At 42.3% G+C, this 21049-nt stretch overlaps 1 protein-coding gene across 1 annotated transcript in view; it reads left to right on the top strand.

The window, feature by feature from the left end:
* Window positions 1–2289: 2289 nt before the first annotated feature.
* Window positions 2290–21049, top strand: part of hdac4 (histone deacetylase 4) — a 167250-nt gene continuing 148490 nt past the window's right edge. The window contains exons 1-2 of the mRNA XM_047370300.1: window positions 2290–2583; window positions 13574–13748. Of these exons, the coding sequence (XP_047226256.1) occupies window positions 13724–13748 (25 nt within the window). The 5' untranslated portion in view covers window positions 2290–2583; window positions 13574–13723. The remainder of the gene's footprint in view (window positions 2584–13573; window positions 13749–21049) is intronic.

The raw sequence follows: 21049 nt of genomic DNA, 5'->3' as shown, positions 1-21049 counted from the left end.
AGTGCCAGTGTTTATGTAATATGTTTTGTTGCTGCTGCATTTGTGCCAACATCAAGTTCTTCTTCATGCCTGATGGCAACCTAGTCTATTCCCAGGTGGTTAACCTGTCCTCAGTTACAGAATACCGGGCTTAGGAGAATCGGTTTTGTTAGCCTGCAAAGTTATTAGTCCTTTGACCCTTTTTAGTTTTCCTTTGCTTTGATCTGCTTTGATCATTCATCCATCCATCCATCCATCCATCCATCCATCCATCCATCCATTCAGAGGTACCTGGAGGGAAACCCAGGCTGTTCTCAGAGAATCGCCCAGGGGAGGCACCCAGACCACATCCTGACAGTGAGCTCCTGTCAATACAAAGGAGCAGTGGATCCACTTTGAGCTCACGCCAGATGACAGAGCTCAGCCTATATCTAAGGGTGAGCCCAGCCACCCTTCAAAAGAAGCTCGTTTCAGCCACTTGTATCCAGGATCTTGTTCTTTCAGTCATGATCCATAACTTATATATGAGAATCAGAACATAGAAGGACCAGTGAATGGAGATCTTAATTTTTGACTCAGCTCTTTTCTCAAAGTAACAGACCAGGGCAGTACCCTTCTTACTTTAGATGAGGCTCAAATCAGCCTATCTGCTTCATCCCACCATCACTTGTCGACAAGGCACAAAGATACTTGAACTCCTTTACTTGAAGAGTAGCCTGACGCACAACTTGGAGGGAACAGTCCATCATTTTCAGGTTGAGAACCATGACCTCTGACCTAGATGTGCAGACCCTTACATTTGCCTAATGCTCAGCTGCAAACCACAAACAGAACCACATTATCTGCAAAAAGCAAATTTGAGACCCCGATGTTCCCAAATCAGATGCCTTCTTTTTCGTGATGACTAAGCCTTGAGATTCTGTCTATTAACACTGTAAACAGGATTGGTGGAGAAGAACAGCCCTAGCGGGGTCTAACCTGCGCTGGAAACATCTTCGCTTTGTGCAGAGAAAGAAGACACAGGTCATGCTTTGGATCTACAAGGACCAGAGGACCCTAGAAGCCTTCTGGCCACCCTGGACCCCTGCAGCAACCCCACATAATTATTGTCATAACCCTTCTCCAGATGCAGAAAACAAATGTTGTATGATGATTATTGGAGGAGAGGTCCAACCATGAACTTTGGATCATGTTTTCGCTCCAGATTAAAAACTTATGTTTTTATAATAGTGAACAACAGTGAAAATAGACTAATTTCTTTAAATATTTGAATATTTGCCAACATAAAGACTGTAATGGTTTCAAAGTAATAGCATAGGCTTAGAACCAGCTGGATAGAGTTCATTTTATTTCAGTTTTATTTCACTCATTTCATTTAAGCATAAATATATAAATATATTATTCACAAATTGAGATTCAGGCCAGTTTAAAATAAGAATAAAGTTATAAATAAAATTCCCCAAGTAAAAACAGAAAAGAAAAAAGAATCCTGTATAATCTGCCTTCTCATATTACAATGTTATTCAGTAGGTTTGCATTACGTTTCTTTCTTTATTGAGTTTATTTTAAGTAACAGGTTAACAACTTTCAAAGTCATTATCTAAATTATTCCACAGTTTAACTGTGTTTCATTACAAAACGCTTCAGCAAATTGTTTTTACACTAATTCCATTCGAGCTTTGTACATGACTATTTTTATAGCTATTCACTCTTTAAACTTATGTGACTTAATAGAAAGTAAAAAAGAAAAACATTAGTATAGACCAAAGGTGTTTTTGGACCTGATTCTTGATAAATATGATTTTTAAGTTAATGTCCATAAAGAAGTTAAGGAACTACAATTAATTTGATTTCAAATGTATGATTTTAGAAACAATAAAAAACAGAAACTTTTGGATTGAGGGAAAAAATACACCTCAAGGTAGAATGAGGCCTATTTAGTACTTACAGACTGAAGAGCTACTAAAAGTAGCCTTTCCTTTATGATTAACATATTAAGTAATTGTTCATTTTTATGCCACCTTTAGTAATTACAAGCCACTGTGGAGAGGCTATGGAGCCCCTTGTAGCTCTTGGAGCCATAGGTTGCATACTTCTATTATATGCAGTGAATCATAGGAGAACAATTACTTATAATTATAATTTTACTTTACGACTATAGTTAATTAAGTACATTTCAAAAATGTGATTAGTATTTAAGTTGTTAAACGTGCATAAATTCCAATCAGAAATATTAAGATCTACTCAGATGTGATTAACGCAAACAGTATCAGCAGTTTTATTTGTTAAACTCTGTTTTATTAGTTTAGCGGCCTGATAACATTTAAGACAAGCAGAATAAGAAATAAAACCAGAGTAGACCCAGACTGACGGGCTTCATTCATGGATCCTGTGTGATTGTTAGTGGGCGGAGCCAGCTGGCCGCAGACCCCGCCCACTACGGAAGCACGGGAGGCTGTGAGACACGTGATCGATTCAGCATGGAGGATCTGTCTGCTCAGCTGTCTGAATGAGTTTATGGTTTTACACCGACGGCTCCTGAACGGCGGCTCCGTGGATGCTTCAGGGAGCAGCGGGTGGAGAAGCCGAGCAGTCCGCCTCCAGGTGTGCCCTGTTGCTGTCTCTAAGGAGCTGCCTGCTCTGCTGTCTCTGCTCAGGTGGCTGTTGGGCTGACTTTCTTCCTCTCCGCTTCGACTGCTGCTCGAAGTTTGCGTCCCTCTTTAAAGTCAGCAAAAAGGCGCAGTTGTTGCGCAATGCGCCTGTTGGTACCGGTTTGCAGTTAAAAACAAAGAAATGTCGGCTGAAATGTGCAACATTGTATCTGCATGACTTGAATTGCGTCATTTTAAGCACCAACCTCAGTGAAAGTCGCAGGTTTTTATTAGGAGAAACTGGGACTGACCTGTTTTTACTGGTGTTGGAGCACAACGCCCGGTAGGTTCTGATATGTTTGGCGGTGAAGTTTGACAGAGGTTGTTTGGTATCCATTCCACGCATTTCTTCTCCGTCATGTAAACCCAGTGATGTGTGTGTGTGTGTAAGAGGTAGAAAGCTGTGTTTGTGTTGGGGAGCTTTGGGTGTAAACTTGTCTTCTTGCAGTGTAAACACAGGGCTGTGTCTCTGCTCCGTTAACGCTCCTCTTTAGCCTTTTACAAGCGGAAAAATGCTCCCAGACTCTCGCCTGTAAACTCCAGACCCCACAGGAACAAAATCACTGCAGACCTGCATGTCTTCAGTCTTTCTGTACTGGCTGCAGATGTTTACAGACGAAAGATTCAAACGAAGTGCAAATGAATCCAAACAATGCAGACATTTCTTTAATGAAAAAAATTAAACAACTTTAATGCTTAATCTAGAAGATCTAGTTGTTTGAATGATTTTGTGCTGCCTTGATTAAGAAAGCTATGAATCTAGGCCTGCCAGCATAGAGAGGAGGACACTTTTTTTCTGAGAAGTTGAAATCTTTTTAAAACAACATTTTTGTAGCTACAATACAAACTATTGATCTTTAATGGATCCCATTTTTTGCTTTCATTTCAAGTTTGTAGTAATTTGGACGACAAACACCTTCCACTCCAAAGCGAACTTCTAAGCACTGATTCATTATACTTGGTTAAATTGAGCTACTGCTTTAAAAGAGAGTGACCCGTGTCCTGCTGTTGTTGCTAAGCATAGACCATTGTCTAGAACAGCACACTGAAAATCTAGGAAACTGTCTTTTTCTTTTAATAAAGGAAACATGCATGACCATGGAGCAACCCTTTTTTTTTGCTGACATTGCTCTAAGGTTGTTTGTTCCTATAAAATATCGCTTGTTTGCTGCATGTTTTTTTTTTTTAGTTTTGCATTATGAAATAATCATAATAATGTGGCCAACAATCATTTTTTAACTTGATGATTTGGACGCCACTGGACTACAGTCATAGCGACAGACTGCTGACCTGGCAGTTGTCTGGCAGACAGTCTCAAGGAGTCTAAGACAGAAAGAAAGGGAATTAAAGGCCAAAGATAAAGAGAAAAAAGTTGATCAAAATCACACTAAAGGTTAAATCAAAAAAGATTAGATGAAACTTTAATTGCATCAGATGCTGCTTTTACACTTTCAACTGAGACCTGGACTGAAGGAATAGATGTATAACGGTAAATAAAACTACAAAAGGACAAAAGAAGACGCTTCTGGCCTAAACAACTTTCTCCAGCAGCTGCACAGTATCTGAAACTTAGTTAATGGATCATTTCAACCCTACATAATTTGAAGTAATATTTGTGCAAACTTTTAGAGTTTCCCACACATATTTCCTAGAAAATATGAGACCTCTTCTTAAAACGCTAACCTTTCAAGCTTCAATTGTTTTTTTAAATGTTCTTTTTTAAAATTGGGTTTAGTTCAGGTTGTTTGTTCTAATTCCATTAACAAGATAATTTAGCTCAGTTCCACTGTGTTTGGTCTGGTCCAAGCTGGCACTGAGGAGGTTTACTTGTTTGTGGACAGATTGTTGATGTTATCACACTAATGAATTCTAATGGGGTCCGTTAGTGCCACTGTTGTGCTCTGGGACAAAAAAGGTGGCGGTACTCTGTCACCCAGCAGGAATTTGTAAACAGCTCACCATACAGGATATTATAGTATCTTTGATTTCTCTCTGTTCATCTGTCTGCCTGTACCTCGATTACACGGAGTGATTTAGAAGACGGTCTGGGTGACATGTTGGGGAATCTCTCAAGTACCTGCAGCTCTTCCTACTGGTAAAAAACAAGTATAAGATGGTCAGTAGGAGCAAATTCCCTTGGGTTACTTTGGTTTTTGGACTGGGCTTTTATCCAAGGTAGTGAAGAAAAGGAAACTGGACATCAGCCAGAGATTCAGTGAAATTAGACGAGAGGAAGATCCAAGCAGTAAAACCGTCTCAGACCTTTTAATGAGCAACTATACGGAAGCTCTCAGCCTCAACTGATCTGATTTGAGTCTATGTTGAGGCCTGATCATCATTGTTAATCATTGTAGCCATCCAATAAGTTTGTGGCTGCAAATCATTCTCCCTCATCCAGCCTTTTCCATCATTTTGGACTTCACATCATCAGTAATAAACCCATTTTAGCTCCTTTGTTATTGGTTGGTGGTTTGGGAAGGTGACCTCACATTTAGTTTGATATGGACGTACAGAGCTTCCTGTCATTTTTGTTTTACCATTTTACCTCTTTCTTACAGTATTACTTTCATCAAAACTGACAAAAATCTAATCACAATTTTTTATTTATTTAATGTGATTGTTCTTTACTCCTCTGATTTTTAGAGATGAAACATATTTAGTATGTAAGGCAGTAGTGATCATCCATAAATTTGTGTAAACCGTGTTAAATAAATACAGGGCAAGCAGATTTTAGTAGGAGATTTTCTTATCAAGCAGATATGAACTGCTGATTGACATGAACATGGGTCACAAATTGTATTTTGTTTCAAATCACGGGCACCACATAGGAAGCAACACCCATCACTCATGCTAGGACTATCTTACAACTATAGTTGGCAAGCTACAAGCAGCATGTCTGTTAAGGAGGCAGGCTACCAGAGCAGATAGCCCAACTAATTAACATGCTAATATTAATGTGTTGTGTTTGTGTTACTCCTTCAAGAGCAAAATAGTAAAAAGCGACAATATGCAATAACCTACATATTTCGGCAAGAGTTGGAGTAATTGTTGATTGTTCTTTTCTGTTCTAAATAAAATGAATTTAAGGTTCTTTGTGTAAATACAGTAATACTGTATTTTCTCTCTAGGTTAGAACCCTAACACCAGCCCATGCCTGGCTTCATGTAGTTTTTTTTACCTCACTCTATCAACACTCAAGCTATTAAGCAGAAGGAGAGGATCAGAAAACAAAAGTATAATTGCTGCTCATTAAAAATCCTGACATTGAGTTGTTGTTTTTTTACCATGAAAATCTGTCTTCAGTTGTAGATGGTTGTGTGTTGTATGGAGGCTGTTAGACATTGTGTTAGTTGTTTTTTGTTTTATCAACTACAGATTTTTGAGATGTCTTGCTTTTATCACTGGTGCTATTTTAAACTAGCAGGATGATAACGATTTTTGTGCCTTCTTCATTTTAGCCTGCAAAAAACAAAAATCAAGAACAATTCAGTCCCTGGCACACAACCGATGCGCAACCAGTCCTCCCTCACCAGCTGAATTATTCATACTCAATCAAGTCTGAGAGGTTGAAGAAGTCTTCTTGGCACACATGCGTTTTCAATGATTCATTTCATAAGCTTTGCTCGGGGTGTGCTTAATTGTTGTTTACTGCTCGCTATCCGACCACATGTTATTTTTATGCCATGGAGATTACTCCCGACAGCACTTAGAGTGCCTGGGAAATAAAGTCCATTAAGAGGTTCTAGAAGCTGTTTTTCTGTCAAGCATCATGAAACTTTACTTCAGAGAAACACAATAAATCCTGTCCAGTTTAAAGTTCCAGCCTGTGGAAATGGAGAGTTTGAAGAGATGCCAAAAATGTATTTAATGACTCAGTGTTGCTCGGGGGAAAAACACCTCAAGTACTAAACTCAGATGTGCTTAGGGAACATCCATCCATTGCCCATACCCGCTTATCTGTGAAGGGTTACAGGGGTTGCTGCCTGTCTCCAGCTGTCATTGGTCAAGAGGCATAGTACACTCTGAACAGGTCCATCAGAGGGCAACACTGCTCAAACAACCATGCACACACACCCTCGTACCTGAGAGCAGTTTAGACAGACCAATTAACCTAACATTCATGTTTCTAGACTGTGTGAGGAAGCTGTTGGACCACATTAGAACCCACGCACGCACAGGGGCAACATGCAACAACTCAATTAAACTCAAAGGGCCCAGACCAGGATTCAAACCTAGAACCTTCCTGCTATGAGACAGCAGTGCCAACCACTTATCCACATGATTGTTGAACAGCACATAAAATATGAGAAAATGGGAAGTCGTTTAGTAGGTTCAGTAAAATTTGCATCTTCAACAACGGACTGGGTCATAGGTGTCAGTAATCTCCCAGTCTTCCCTCTGAGCTGCATGTTTATATTAAAATGGAGATAGTAAATGCCTGGGGTCATTGCTTACATATTTCACAAGGTTGTATATAAGTGTTTTTGAGAAATATTTATTACCTGGTTGTAGATCACTGGCTTCCAGAAACGTTTCCTTTCTGTCATCAACAAACTGAATAACAAACTGATGAAAACTGGCAACATATAATCAAAAATTCAACTAAAGTTTGCTCTCTTGTTACCTTTTCTTTGGGTTAGTATTAGAAACCTGATATCCAGGTTTTTATTAAACAGTGGCTCTTAGAAGTGGAAACAGCCCTGTTAAAATGCCAGACTTATGGAATGTATAAAACTGAGATCAAGATAAATAATTTCAAAGCTTTTCCCAACTTTAATTTGTCATATTCTCTCATTTTTAATTAACAAACAAATCAGATTGTGGGAAAAAGGTAAGAACTAAACAAGCTGCAGTGGCCTTGTTGCATAATTGAGCCCAAACAAATGCTTTGATGAAGCACCTTTAGATTTCATTGAAGCATTCAGAAAATAGCTACCATCGATTATAAAGAATCTGATTTAACCGAAACTTAAGTTAAGCTGTTCTGGCAGGATTTTCCTGATTGTTAAATTGCATCCTGTTGTTGAAGCCAGAGTTTGATCTACATAAATTAAAGATGGAAAAAGTTTTGAAATGATTTATCATGGTCTCATTTTCTTGCATCTCAAAATCTTAACAGGGGTGTGAACACTTTTGTACCTCAAATTTCTGAGTTTTCAATTAACGCCTTTGTGTAACAGTTTCAAAGTGTTTTGGCTGAAGAAAGGAGATTTGACAGATGCTGTCAGCAAAATCCTTCTCTATGAAGAGGCTAAATTATGCGACGGAGAGTAAACAAGCAGCTTTGACGTCACTTCAAAGACCTTTGCTTTTCAACAATTTCCATCTAGGAACATATCTCATATCTCGCTGTCCCAAATTCACTTTGCTGTCATGTTTTTTTTTTCTTCTTTTGTTTGGTCTGTTCAGGCTCATTCTTTCTGTTCATACATTACAGTAAAAGAGTAATTTTTTATTTCTGTAAGGACAAACCTGTCAACATGTATTAACAACATTTTCCTTCCTCCTAAAAACTCTTTCACAATCACCCTTTTGGTGCTACACTCAGTTCAGTTCAAGTTGTTTATATGATGTCGACTCACAACATCAAAACTGGCTCATTAACATTGGATAAAATGGACTTGAGTCTGGTCCAAATTCAATTCAGAATCTAGTTCAATCCAAGCATATAGTCAGATTCAGATCTAATAACATGTACTCCAAATCAGTCCAGTTATAATACTGCCAAATTCAGGTAATAAAATAAATACCAGGTGGTTAAAAAGCTGCCTGTTCAATGAAGCCGAAACGTTTTAATAGTCGTTTACTCTGTGGAAAGCCTACATCCCGAGCAAGCATGTGGCGACAGTAGAAAGGAAATAAACTACAGTGGAACGAGGCGCACTGAGCACAGATTATTAAAGACGGGTTTGGATTTGGGCGCAGTAATGGTTGTAGGACTTGTTTTATGTTTTTTGCCAATCCCAGCAAACGAAAAAAAAACGGTGTTGCTAAATTCGGCAGCTGGAAACAATCGTAAATTAAAGACTACTTCTCTATTTATTAATAGTTTCAGTGACCTTGCAACAACAGCACTGAACAAAAAATTATGGACAAACTAAAAAACACACAAACGTAGTCCCTCACACAGATAAAGTCTCTGTGGATAAAGATCATGTCATGCTCTGCAGAGCATAAAATAATCCTGACTTTCTGTAGAACTGCACAAGCCGTAATTGTGACACATTCTCGACATGTGCATCAGACTCTCATCAGCTGATCAAAGATAAACCCATCTCGACTTTAGTTCCCTGAACTAAACTCCACAGTTGCTCTTGTCTAAATGTCCGCTTCCTCAATCTCCAGCTGAAAGGTTCACTTCGTGTTAAAAAAACCACTGGTTGAAATCTGCATGTACTTTTACAGCTTTGGATTGACAGGTCAAACCTGCTTCTAGATTGTTTCCTAACTTTATAATCACACCCATTGGAGGAAAAAAATTACTTGATGGCCACTCAGCATTAAAAAAAAACCAATCCGTTCAAACAAGGAAACACACAATCTTAATATGTACAACAAAACAGTGATCATCATTGATCAACTATAACTCACAATAAACATAATCCCCTGAAATATCGCTCTGTATATCATCAGATCATTTTGAAATAGTATGGACTTCTAATTCTGTGATAAACTTTGGCTTTTCTCTGCTGCACAATGGATCCAAGCTCATATTTGCACACAGTATATTCTGTGCTCACTTCCAAAGTGATACATCCCAAAATGAAAGTAAAAAACCCCAAACACTAACTTTTCCTGCCATATACATGGGCGAACACGAGATGCCATCTGCTGCAACAAAAAAACTGCAAACAGTAAGCAATGAGCCAGCAGTGTAGGAAAGGGAAAAAAGGAGGGGGCACCAATGGTAATGACTGCAATGGCTCTTTATGTCCTGATTATAAAACGAAACACAATGGGACCCAGACTTGGCCAGGCGTACTTTCTTTTGGAACAAAAACAACTCGTACTCGTCATCTTCCACTTTATCCGAGACTGGGTCCCTCTTACCAGACACCTCCTCCAGCTCATCCGGGGGGAGCCCAAGGTGTTCTCAGGCCAGCCGAGAGACATAGTCCCTCCAGCGTGTCCTGGGCCGTCCCCTGGGCCTCCGCCCGGTGGGACGTGCCTGGAACACCTCCCGAGGAAGGCGTCCAGGAGGCATCCGGTATAGATGCCCGAGCCACCTCAACTGGCTCCTCTCGATGTGGAGGAGCAGCGGCTCTACTTCAAGCCCCTCCCGGATGGCTGAGCTCCTCACCCTATCTCTAAGGGAGTGCCCGGCCACCCTATGGAGGAAGCTCATTTCCGCCGCTTGTATCCGGGATCTCGTTCTTTCGATCATGACCCAAAGTTCATGGCCATAGGTGAGGGTAGGAACGTAGACCGACCGGTAAATTGAGAGCTTTGCTTTTCGACTCAGCTCTCTCTTCACCACAACGGACCGGCACAGCGCCCCCATTACTGTGGCAGCCGCACCAATCCGTCTGTCAATCTCCCGCTCCATTCTTCCCTCACTCATGAACAAGACCCCGAGATACTTAAACTCCTCCACTTGAGGCAGGAACCCCCTAACCTGAAGAGGACAAGACACCCTTTTCCGGTCGAGTACCATGGCCTCGGACTTGGAGGAGCTGATCTTCATCCCAGCCGCTTCACACTCTGCTGCAAACCGCCCCAGTGCATGCTGTAGGTCTTGGCTAGAGGGGGCCAGCAGGACCATGTCATCTGCAAAAAGAAGAGACGAAATCCTCTGGTCCCCAAACCAGACCCCCTCCGGCCCTTGGCTGCGCCTAGAAATCCTGTCCATAAAAGTCACAGGACCGGTGACAAGGGGCAGCCCTGCCGGAGTCCAACATGCACCGGGAACAGGTCCAACTTAGTGCCGGCAATGCGAACCAAATTCCTGCACCGCTTGTACAGAGACCGGATGGCCCCTAGTAAAGAGCCACCGATTCCATACTCCGGGAGCACCCCCCACAGGGCATCACGAGGGACACAGTTGAATGCTTTCTCCAGGTCCACAAAACACATGTGGACCGGTTGGGCAAACTCCCATGAACACTCGAGTACCCTGTAGAGGGTATAGAGCTGGTCCAGTGTTCCACGGCCGGGACGAAAACCACACTGCTCCTCCTGAAGCCGAGGTTCAACTATCGGCCGGACTCTCCTCTCCAATACCCTGGCGTAGGCCTTACCAGGGAGGCTGAGGAGTGTGATCCCCCTGTAGTTGGAACACACCCTCCGGTCACCCTTCTTATGTAGGGGGACCACTACCCCAGTCTGCCAATCCAAAGGCACTGTCCCCGTCCGCCACGCAATGTTGAAGAGGCGTGTCAACCATGACAGCCCCACAACATCCAAAGACTTGAGGTACTCAGGGCGGATCTCATCCAACCCCGAAGCCCTGCCACCGCGGAACCTTTTAACCACCTCGGTGACTTCAGCCCGGGTGATGAAAGAGTCCAACCCCGAGTCCCCAGCCTCTGTTTCCACCAGGGAATGCATGATGGCAGGATTGAGGAGATCCTCGAAGTACTCCGTCCACCGGCCGATAATGTCCCCATTCGAGGTCAGCAGCTCCCCACCCCCACCATAAACAGTGTTGGCGAAACACTGCTTCCCCCTCCTGAGGCGCTGGACGGTGTGCCAGAATCGCTTCGGGGCCAACTGGTAGTCCTTTTCCATGGCCTCACCGAACTCCTCCCAGGTCCGGGTTTTTGCGGCACGCTTGGCTCCACGGTACCCGTCAGCCGCCTCAGGAGTCCCACAAGCCAACCACAGCCGATAGGACTCCTTCTTTAGTTTGACAGCGTCCCTTACTGCCGGTGTCCACCACCGGGTTCGGGGATTGCCGCCGCGGCAGGCACTGCAGACCTTACGGCCCCAGCTACGGGCAGCAGCATCGACAATAGATGCGGAGAACATGGTCTACTCGGACTCTATGTCTCCAACATCCCTCGGAATCTGGTCAAAGCTCTCCCAGAGATGAGAGTTGAACACATCTCTGGCCAAGGGGTCCGCCAGACGTTCCCAGCAGACCCTCACTATGCGCTTGGGCCTGCCAAGTCTGTCCGGCTTTCTCCTCCCCCAGCGGATCCAACTCACCACCAGGTGGTGATCAGTGAACAGCTCAGCCCCTCTCTTCACCTGAGTGTCCAAAACATGCGGCAGAAGGTCTGATGATACGACAACAAAGTAGATCATTGACCTCCTGCCTAGGGTATCCTGGTGCCAAGTGCACTGATGGACACCCTTATGTTTGAACAGGGTGTTCATTATGGACAATCCGTGACTAGCACAGAAGTCCAATAACAAAGCACCACTCGGATTCAGATCGGAGAGGCCATTCCTCCCGATCACGCCTCTCCAGGTGTCAATGTTGTTTCCCACGTGGGCGTTGAAGTCCCCCAGCAGAATAATGGAGTCCCCAGGAGGGGCACTATCCAGCAACCCCGACAGGGACGCCAAGAAGGCCGGGTACTCCGCACTACCACTCGGCCCGTAGGCTGAAATGATAGTCAGAGACCTCTCCCCAACCCGAAGGCGCAGGGATGCGACCCTCTCATCCACTGGGGTAAACCCCAACACGAGACGGGGGGCGACAAGCAAACCCACCCCAGCCCACCGCCTTACCCCGTGGGCCACTCCAGAGTAGAAGAGAGTCCAGCCCCTCTTGAGGAGATGGGTTCCAGAGCCCACACTGTGCGTGGAGGCGAGCCCGACTATTTCTAGTCGATATCTCTCGACCTCCCGCACCAGCTCAAGCTCCTTGCCCCCAGCGAGGTGACATTCCACGTCCCTAGAGCCAGCCTAAGCATCCGGGGATCGGGCCGCCGAGGTCTCCACCTTCGTCCGCCGCCCAATCCTCTTTGCACCGGTCCCTCACGGTTCCCCCTGCAGGTGGTGGGCCCACTGGGGGATGTTCTCGCATCTCTCATTCAGGCTTGGCCCGGCCGAGTCCTGCGAGGAGCAACCCAGCCACCAGGCGCTCTCCGACGAGTCCCGACCCCAGGCCTGGCTCCAGGGTGGCACCCCGGCTCCGCCGTACCGGGCGACATCACGTGCCTCGATTTTGTAGTCGTCATGAGGGGTTCCTGAACCGCTCTTTGTCTGACCTGTCACCTAGAGCCTGTTTGCCATGGGAGACCCTACCAGGGGCATTTAAGCCCCAGACAACATAGCCTCTAGGATCATTCGGGCACTCAAACCCCTCCACCAGAACAAAAACAAGTTGTTAAATAAACTGATTCCACTAAAATAGCCTCAAGAACTGGAATAAATAGAAGTAAAAAAGCATCCGAAATAAAACCCAGAACAGATCTTCAGAAAACATGGAGAACTGTTAATACAACTTTTAAATAAAAGTCTGGCTTTTTGGAAAAAAAATAGGAAAAATTAAGTATAACTTGAGACGTGTTAAAAAAAAAAAGAGCACAAAGTTCATTCTTTGTCTATCTCAGACTGATGAAATACTGACAAATTAGCAGGACTGATTGAATAAGAATCAAGTTAGTCACATTTCTGATAAGCCTTCAGATTACTTGATATTGTAAGTGAATTAACCAAAGAATGCCAGAAGCATGTGGTTGTGATTGTGTTTATTTCTCGTATAAAAGAATAAAAACTTTTCCTCATCTCTTTGGCATGGGATTCATAAAAATAGCATATCTAAGACTTCAGGAAGCCCATTTGTGGATCTAATTAAGTGATTACCACACATTAGAGCCTTTTAATTATCCATTGACCTCCTGAGCTGACCTCTAGAGCTCTATTGGTAATGCAGTCTGTGTTAATGTGTCAACAAACATTAACAAATCTTTCTCTGTACAGATCTAGGTGGAAAAAGTCCTTGTAGTGATAAGTGTCTATCTAAAAACACTTTCCTGTATTTCCCCTCACAGTCTGGCAGTTTGCTGGAAGGAATCCAACACTCCTGAGAGGTCTCCTCCTGAATGGGTGGAACATGATGATCACTAAATCCACCAAAGAGGTGCACTGACACCCACACTTCTCTCCTCGGCTTTTCTGCCAAGTTGGCACCAGCCTGTAAAATGATGAACTCTCACAGTCACCAAGGTAAGATGTAGAAATACTGTTTTTGTACTAAGAAATTATTCTCTGAGGCCATGTAGCTGCTGGGAAGAGCATTCACTTTAAGAAAAGGTCGAGTTTGGCATAAGAGATTTTGATGGTCCTAATAATCCAATTATAATTTGCATAGCCAATAGTGATGCTTGACGCACTTTAAACTGCTTGCTTTGGCTTTTTGACTTTTTTGGATGTTTTGACGAAGAAATATAAATTTCATCTAAAGTTTATAATAGGAGAAAGTTGCAGCTGTGTTGTACCTATTTTCTCTTGTTATCAGAGCTGCATTAGAGCTGTCCAGGTTTCCAGAGTTTCTAGTTCTTGTGAAGCTTGAAATGTTCTGGTCAGCTCTTGCCACCTGAGTGGACACAACAGATTTCTCTGAACTTTGGTTTTCTGTATTGGCCTTTGATCCTTATGCCCCCAAAAAAGCAGAAAGTAGATTTCTTTTTTTCAGGCCCGAAGCAGTCCAAATGTCATTTCAGAATCAGAATCCCTTTATTATCATTGTATAAAAAACCACTACAAAATTCAACAATAGTAGCTCATAAAGAGAAGTGCAAGAGAAAAACAAAGGTTTTGTTTTCACAAATAGAATGAAGGTTTTATAAATATCCAACAGTAGTGAAAAACTTGTGTAGTAAAGAAGTGTCCAGCTGAGGTTTGATCGGTCTGTGTTTTTTAGATTTTAAACCAGAGTTGATATAAATTTAATCAGGATTCTTTACAATAGTCCTTTACTTTAACTGTGACTCAGATGTGACCTTTAGCACTACTAGCTAGTCGTTTGTGTCTCTGTTCTGTCACTGTTTCATGTTTCTACCTGATACCCAAAATGTTGCCGCAGTGAAAGATAGTTCAACATGCAGGTAGCTTCATCAACGCTAATTAAGCTAGGTAAAGTCAATCGTTTGGTAAGCATTCAGGGACGATGGTTCTAGATAGGTTGAGCGGATAGGGTTTGACAGCAAATACTTTGGTGGATGTGTAAACCAGAAGGGATCACGAAGTAATTGGGGCAGAAAATAGTGCCTGCAGTTGGATAACTCCCCTTAGCTTGCTAACGTTAGCATGCTAATTATTATGAGTGATTTGTTGAAAATACTCGAACCACAAAATGTTCCCAGATATGATAAACTGTTAAGCTGCTTATCTCCTCTAAGAATCGGATAATAAGTGCATTCTAATAAGTGGATTTGTACTAAAACCTTTTAAGTACCATGAAGTACCATGGCATTTAAGTAGTTTTCACAAGGCAAAAACAGCTGGTTCCAGTTAAGGAGTAACTATTTTGAACCAGTTAAGGAGTAACTATTTTGAACTTGTTATTTTACCTTTGAGTGTTTGGATGCAGCTGAGCAGATTCAAATTGGGAGGCATTTTTTTAAATCTCAGGATGTATGACGTCTAACATGCCTGTTTAATGACATTTCAAGGTTTCTACTTTTACCAGAAATCTTTGACCTTCTCAGTTTTTCCTCTTTAATTGCAGCCACGACTGAGAGATTCCTGCTGTTATGTTCCTCTTAATTCCTCTAACGTCATGTTACATAAGTGGAACAACGATGTGGGCCATATTTCCCTCTTTTCATGTCCCTCCCTGTACTAATCACTTCCATGATTTCCTTTTTCTCAATTCTCACTAGCTGCTGTAACTTTGGTGTTGATTTTAACTTTATATTTACTTCATAGAAAAAAAAAGATAAGTCCACCATTACTGCAGGGATCATGACCTCTGTCTTGTAGAGGTGAAAGAGGTTATGCTTAAACTTTGTGTTAAGCATAAAGCTTTAGACCGACTCTTCTATTTTGGTACCTCAGAAACTGGTGAACAAGCTCTCACTTCTCAGTCTGACTTCGTGTTTGTGGCTCATTTTCTTCTTGTCGCCTTTAAGTTGGAGCAATACTGCTAAGCCCTTTTCCACATTTGACAGATCATAATTTCCTTTTCCAAAACCACCATGTCACAGCCCTAAAGAGCCCTTTTGTCAGATTTAGACGTGGGTGGCAGTTCCTACCATGTTGTCATGCTTCTTGGTATTTTGGAGAAGGGCTAACGGCCCTGGAGCCAGCATTAAAACAAAAAGTCTCATCCCCATAAGACCCCTGCTCCTTCTGTCCTTTGCTCATCTTCTTTCTTCAGCAGCAATAATCGCTGTCTTGTCCTGTCCTGTCTGTGCAGGGAACCTTTGTTAGTAAAGTTCTCATGCAGAGCAGAGGGCTCAAACAATGCAGAGCTGTTGCTGGAGACCTCAATTCAGGGCTTGTTTCCCACAAATGAAAAAAAAAATGTTGGGTTTTATTGATGTTTCTTTTATGCATCTTGATATTAGAGACTTCAGTAAGTTGTTGCACACTCCAGCTCTATAAACATTGTTCCAACTTTATTTAGGGGCATATTTAATCATATTTTGATGCCAGGCAACCTAAAAATGTTGACAGTACTAACATGAAATAAATGGCAACCACTCCTACGGATTTTCAAAGCAGACTCATAAATGCACTTTTTTAACCCTGTGAGAATCTCTGGAGTGTGTCCTTCATAAAACAGAGTCTACATTATATGGAGTGATGACTGTAGAGCACGATAGCACCTTGTTTTAACTCATTTTAGGACAAGCTTCATAAATTAGCATCAATCCTATTCTGAATACAACAAAGGTATCCAGACACCTTTATGCCAGACCCACCGCCTTCCCAGGGCAACACCCAAATGCCCAGTCTGCCTAGAGACAGCACCTCCCTGGCACCAGCAACCACATACCACCCAGTGACCAATGCTCAGGTGGCAATGCTAATAGTATTCAATTATAGGAGACCAAACCAATTTGAAGTTATTCTGTTGTTTTTTTCTTACAAGCAAACATTCTCTCCATAGAAACAAATTGTAATAACATATTTTCAAAATGTACTCGTACTCGTCGTCTTCCGCTTATCCGGGACCGGGTCGCGGGGGCAGCAGACTCAGCAGAGACGCCCAGACGTCCCTCTCTCCAGACACCTCCTCCAGCTCCTCCGGGGGGAGCCCAAGGCGTTCTCAGGCCAGCCGAGAGACATAGTCCCTCCAGCGTGTCCTGGGCCGTCCCCTGGGCCTCCTCCCGGTGGGACGTGCCTGGAACACCTCCCGAGGAAGGCGTCCAGGAGGCATCCGGTATAGATGCCCGAGCCACCTCAACTGGCTCCTCTCGATGTGGAGGAGCAGCGGCTCTACTCCGAGCCCCTCCCGGATGGCCGAGCTCCTCGCCCTATCTCTAAGGGAGTGCCCGGCCACCCTATGGAGGAAGCTCATTTCAGCCGCTTGTATCCGGGATCTCGTTCTTTCGATCAAGACCCAAATTTCATGGCCATAGGTGAGGGTAGGAACGTAGACCGACCGGTAAATTGAGAGCTTTGCTTTTCGGCTCAGCTCTCTCTTCACCAAAATGTTATTTTCAAAATGTATTATATTTAAACTCTTTATTTTTCCAGTTCGTAAATACTGTTTTTTTTAGCAATGCTGAGAACTACAAGAAGTATGAGGCATCTATTTGTTTCCAAATCCACCTTCATGATGTCACCAAGAAAGCGAAGTGAGGGGCAGATTGGAACTGTAAAACCTTGGGAAGTGATAGGTCTTCACTTGCTGTTAGCCTGAAGCCGCAGTCAGGCGGTCAGTTCCAGAGAGCATCTACATAGTCATTAGGTAAATCTTCCATGTGTTCAATGAAGGAACACACAACACATATTGTCAGCTGAAGGTTGGGATCTTCTGTCATTCTAAAAGCCTTTAAGCCTTTACTCCAGTTATCAATATCTGTACTGGTAGATAAATCAGCTTCCCATTTAATGATAGTGAGATTGTTAAAACTACTTCTGAAAGTTTTCTGTACGTTTTACTTTCTTAAGCTCAATTTAAACTGGGAGCTGGTTCTGCAGGAGAAGAGCCTGAAAACTGAACATTTAGGCCCTCAGTCTATGTTTACTAACTGTAGAAACCACCAGTGGGCCTGCAGTCTGACAGCAAAATGCTTTCTTGGAAAAACATATGGTTGAGTTTGGTCATTAATAGCTTGATAGGAAGTATGCCAAACTCTGTTTTAGATTTAGCAGGAAGCCAATGAACAAAAATAGGATAAATGTGATTTCTCCGAACATTTCTTTCTAATAAAGATTTAAAATAGTCAAGCCCACACGTAATAGATCCATGAAGATTACAGTATTACGTAGAATCAGAATATGTTTAACACAATGTTGAATTACTGCTAATAGGAATGTTCATCAGAGAGACAGCCTGTAGAAAGTAACTGTCTCTGTGGCAGTTGGTTTTGGTAAATATCGCTCTGCAGGGCCAGCCTAAAGGTAAAAGTATCAACAGTTTGTGTCCAGGATGTGTGGGGTCTCCAGAGATGTTAGCTGCCCTTTTAGCTGACCAGTACAAATCCTGGATGGAGTGAAGTTCAGCCCTGATGATCCTGTCTGCAGACCGGATTGTTCTTTGAAGTTGGACCTGGCCTATTTGGTGGATGAGCCAAGCCACATGGTGATGGACAAACACGGGACAGACTGATGGCACAGTAGAAGATGACCAGCGGCTCCTGTGAAAGGTTGTACTTCTTGAGTTACTGCAGGCAGTACAGGCCCTGCTGGGCCTTCTTCTAAACATTTTCTATGTGTGAGGAGCATCTCAGGTCCTCAGAAAGGGTGGTTCCTAGGAACCGAAAGTGGTCCACAGTAGATAGGTAGACGAAGGCAGTCTTGGAAACCTGGTTTATTTTGGACTTTAAGGATGTTTCTTGGTCAAATATAATTCTGTTGTGCTTATTGGTTCAGAAAGCCCATGTAATGTCAACCATGGTAAACATTTCACTAGATCCACAGACAATTTCAGTTTTGTCTCAATTTAGAATTAGAAAATTAACAATCATCCTGACTTTTAAAATATTCAACACATTCTTCATCACCTGTTTGTATTGCATTGAAGATGTTTTTTTCTTTAAAGGAATTCATGTCTTAAGCACTCAGGCTGCTGTTTAAAAGCTGAAGCTTTTCCTTTTTTAGTTTTTGATTTCTTTTTTTTTTCACTTGACCTTCGCGCCCTCTTCTCCATCACTCCCACTTTCAGTCAGTAGCTATATGAATTCACGGCGGGAGCTATCAGAAGCCTGCGGTGGTAGATTAAAGGAGATCAGTTAATGTCTGGAAAGTGTAGCATAATCTTCAAAAGGAAGTTTAACACCTGCTGGCCCACACTGATGGCGCCTCATTCTGAGAGGCCAGTCCATCGAGGAAAATGCTGAGTGTTAATTGAGGGATTTTAGTGTGAAGGTTTTAAAAGCTGGAGGTAAGGATGATTGAAGATGACGGAGGTGAAAGGCAAACTGAAGTTGAAAGGAGCACATTAGGAGAGGGATTTAAAAGAAAATGTGACACTTTTAGTTGGATTCATTCTACTTTTTCCCAAAATAGCTAGAGCTGTACAACTCACCTTCTCCAGTCTGTGTTGCAGTATGGCATAAATATTATCTTTCTGATTCATCCGTGGCTCTGCCAACATTCCTCGGTGGAGAGATGGATTGAAAGCAGTTGATTAAGACCTAAAAGAGGCCTTTCTGAGATAACAATGGAAGCTTCAGTTGTTAAATTAGATTACTGCTTTATCATTGTTTTCCTTTGCTCAGTTTTCCAGAAGATTCCACTCAAGTAATTGCATTGTCAGATGAAACTGTGCAGCAGGAATTCTTTGGAAGAATTTGAGGCACTTAAAGCTTCTTTGGGGAGAAAAACTCCAAACTGAAACGTTTTCTGCTAAGAAAAACTCCTTTCCTTAAAACATTGTAATTGGAAAAGAGGCTCTATTTTGCTTTTTTAATTATATGCATTTTGTTTTTTCTCCATCTTTCTTGGCACTACTTTATACCATAAGTTTGGATACCATGCAGAAGCTAGAAAACATTTAGTGGGCTTTATAGTCTTTACAAGTAAGGCTTTGGATACTACACTATAGCTTCTATACAGTGCCGTGCAAGTATATTCCTAACTTGTGAAACATTTTCACATTTTGGAAATCCAACACAAAGCAGTTCATAATTATAAAACGGAAGGAAGTGTGGGTTGTCTTTGCATTCTGCCTCTCTGACTCAATACTTTGTATTTCTGCCTTTCACTAAAATTACAGCAGAAGGTTTTTTGGGGGGTTTGTTTTTACCATCTTTCAACATCTAGAGACTTTTCCCCATTTTTCTTATAAACAATTGTCCAAACTAACTGATTGGACGTAGAGTGTAAATAGTCATCAGTTTTAGACTCTTGCCACAGATTTTCATTTGGATTTACATAGTTCTGGACTTTGACTGGGCCATCCTAACACATGAATATGCTTTGGTCTGAACCATGTTCTTCCAGAATTGCTACCTAGCTAGCTCTATCCATCGTTCTATCAGCTCTGGACAGTTTCCCTCTCTCTGCTAAAGAAAAAAGCATTTTCTGTGTTTGAGGGTAAGGATGGTGTGTTCAAGGTGACACACAGTGTTTTGCGAGTAGCACCTTCTTTCATATGTTTGCCGTGCCCCCTACATGGCTTGTGAAAAATGGAAACTACTAATAGCTGACATGTTAAACAGATTCTCCCACCTGAACTGTGGATTCCTGCAGCTCCTCCAGAGTTATCATGGGTCTCTTTGGTGCCTCTCTGATAAATGCTGTCAGTTTTGGTGGACAGCCATGTCTCAGTAGGTTTGTAGTTGTCCCATCGGGTGAATAGTGCTCTGTTTGGGGTATTGTTTTATAAACTAATTGTGCTAAGCTGTGTCCCTTGGTCCCAATGATGCCATTTGTTCACTAATGTTCTCTAACAAACCCTCTGAGGTCTTCAGAGAACAGTTGTTTTTGAACTAAGCTTGAATTTCACACAATAATATTTACTTGACATCTGAGTTCAAATAACTGTTGAGGATTTATTCCAGGGGTATCCGATTCAAAGGGTCTGAAAACAAATGCACACCAAAGTTTTCAAAAATGTATTTGTAAACATATTTTCTCCCACTTACACACTACTTTGTGTTGTTCTATTACCTGAAATATCATACTAGTGAAAAACTTAGATTATTTAAGGATGTAGACTGTGTCATAAAATGGGCACAAAGTTTAACATGCATGTATTCACATCTCTTGTCTGCTTACAAAATAAATTAGATAAAAAATGGCTCTGTTTCTGAGAGTTTACCTTGGCAAACAATGTTGGTAAAGTAACAAAAAAAAAAAAAATTAGAATCACTGTATTCCCATCTGGGTGGGAGGTTTCAGTCAGGTGT

Source organism: Girardinichthys multiradiatus, chromosome 7 (assembly GCF_021462225.1).
Source record: "Girardinichthys multiradiatus isolate DD_20200921_A chromosome 7, DD_fGirMul_XY1, whole genome shotgun sequence".
Taxonomy (NCBI): Eukaryota; Metazoa; Chordata; class Actinopteri; order Cyprinodontiformes; family Goodeidae; genus Girardinichthys; species Girardinichthys multiradiatus.
The sequence above is the reverse complement of the archived record's forward strand: the minus strand, read 5'-3'. Positions and strand labels throughout refer to the sequence as shown.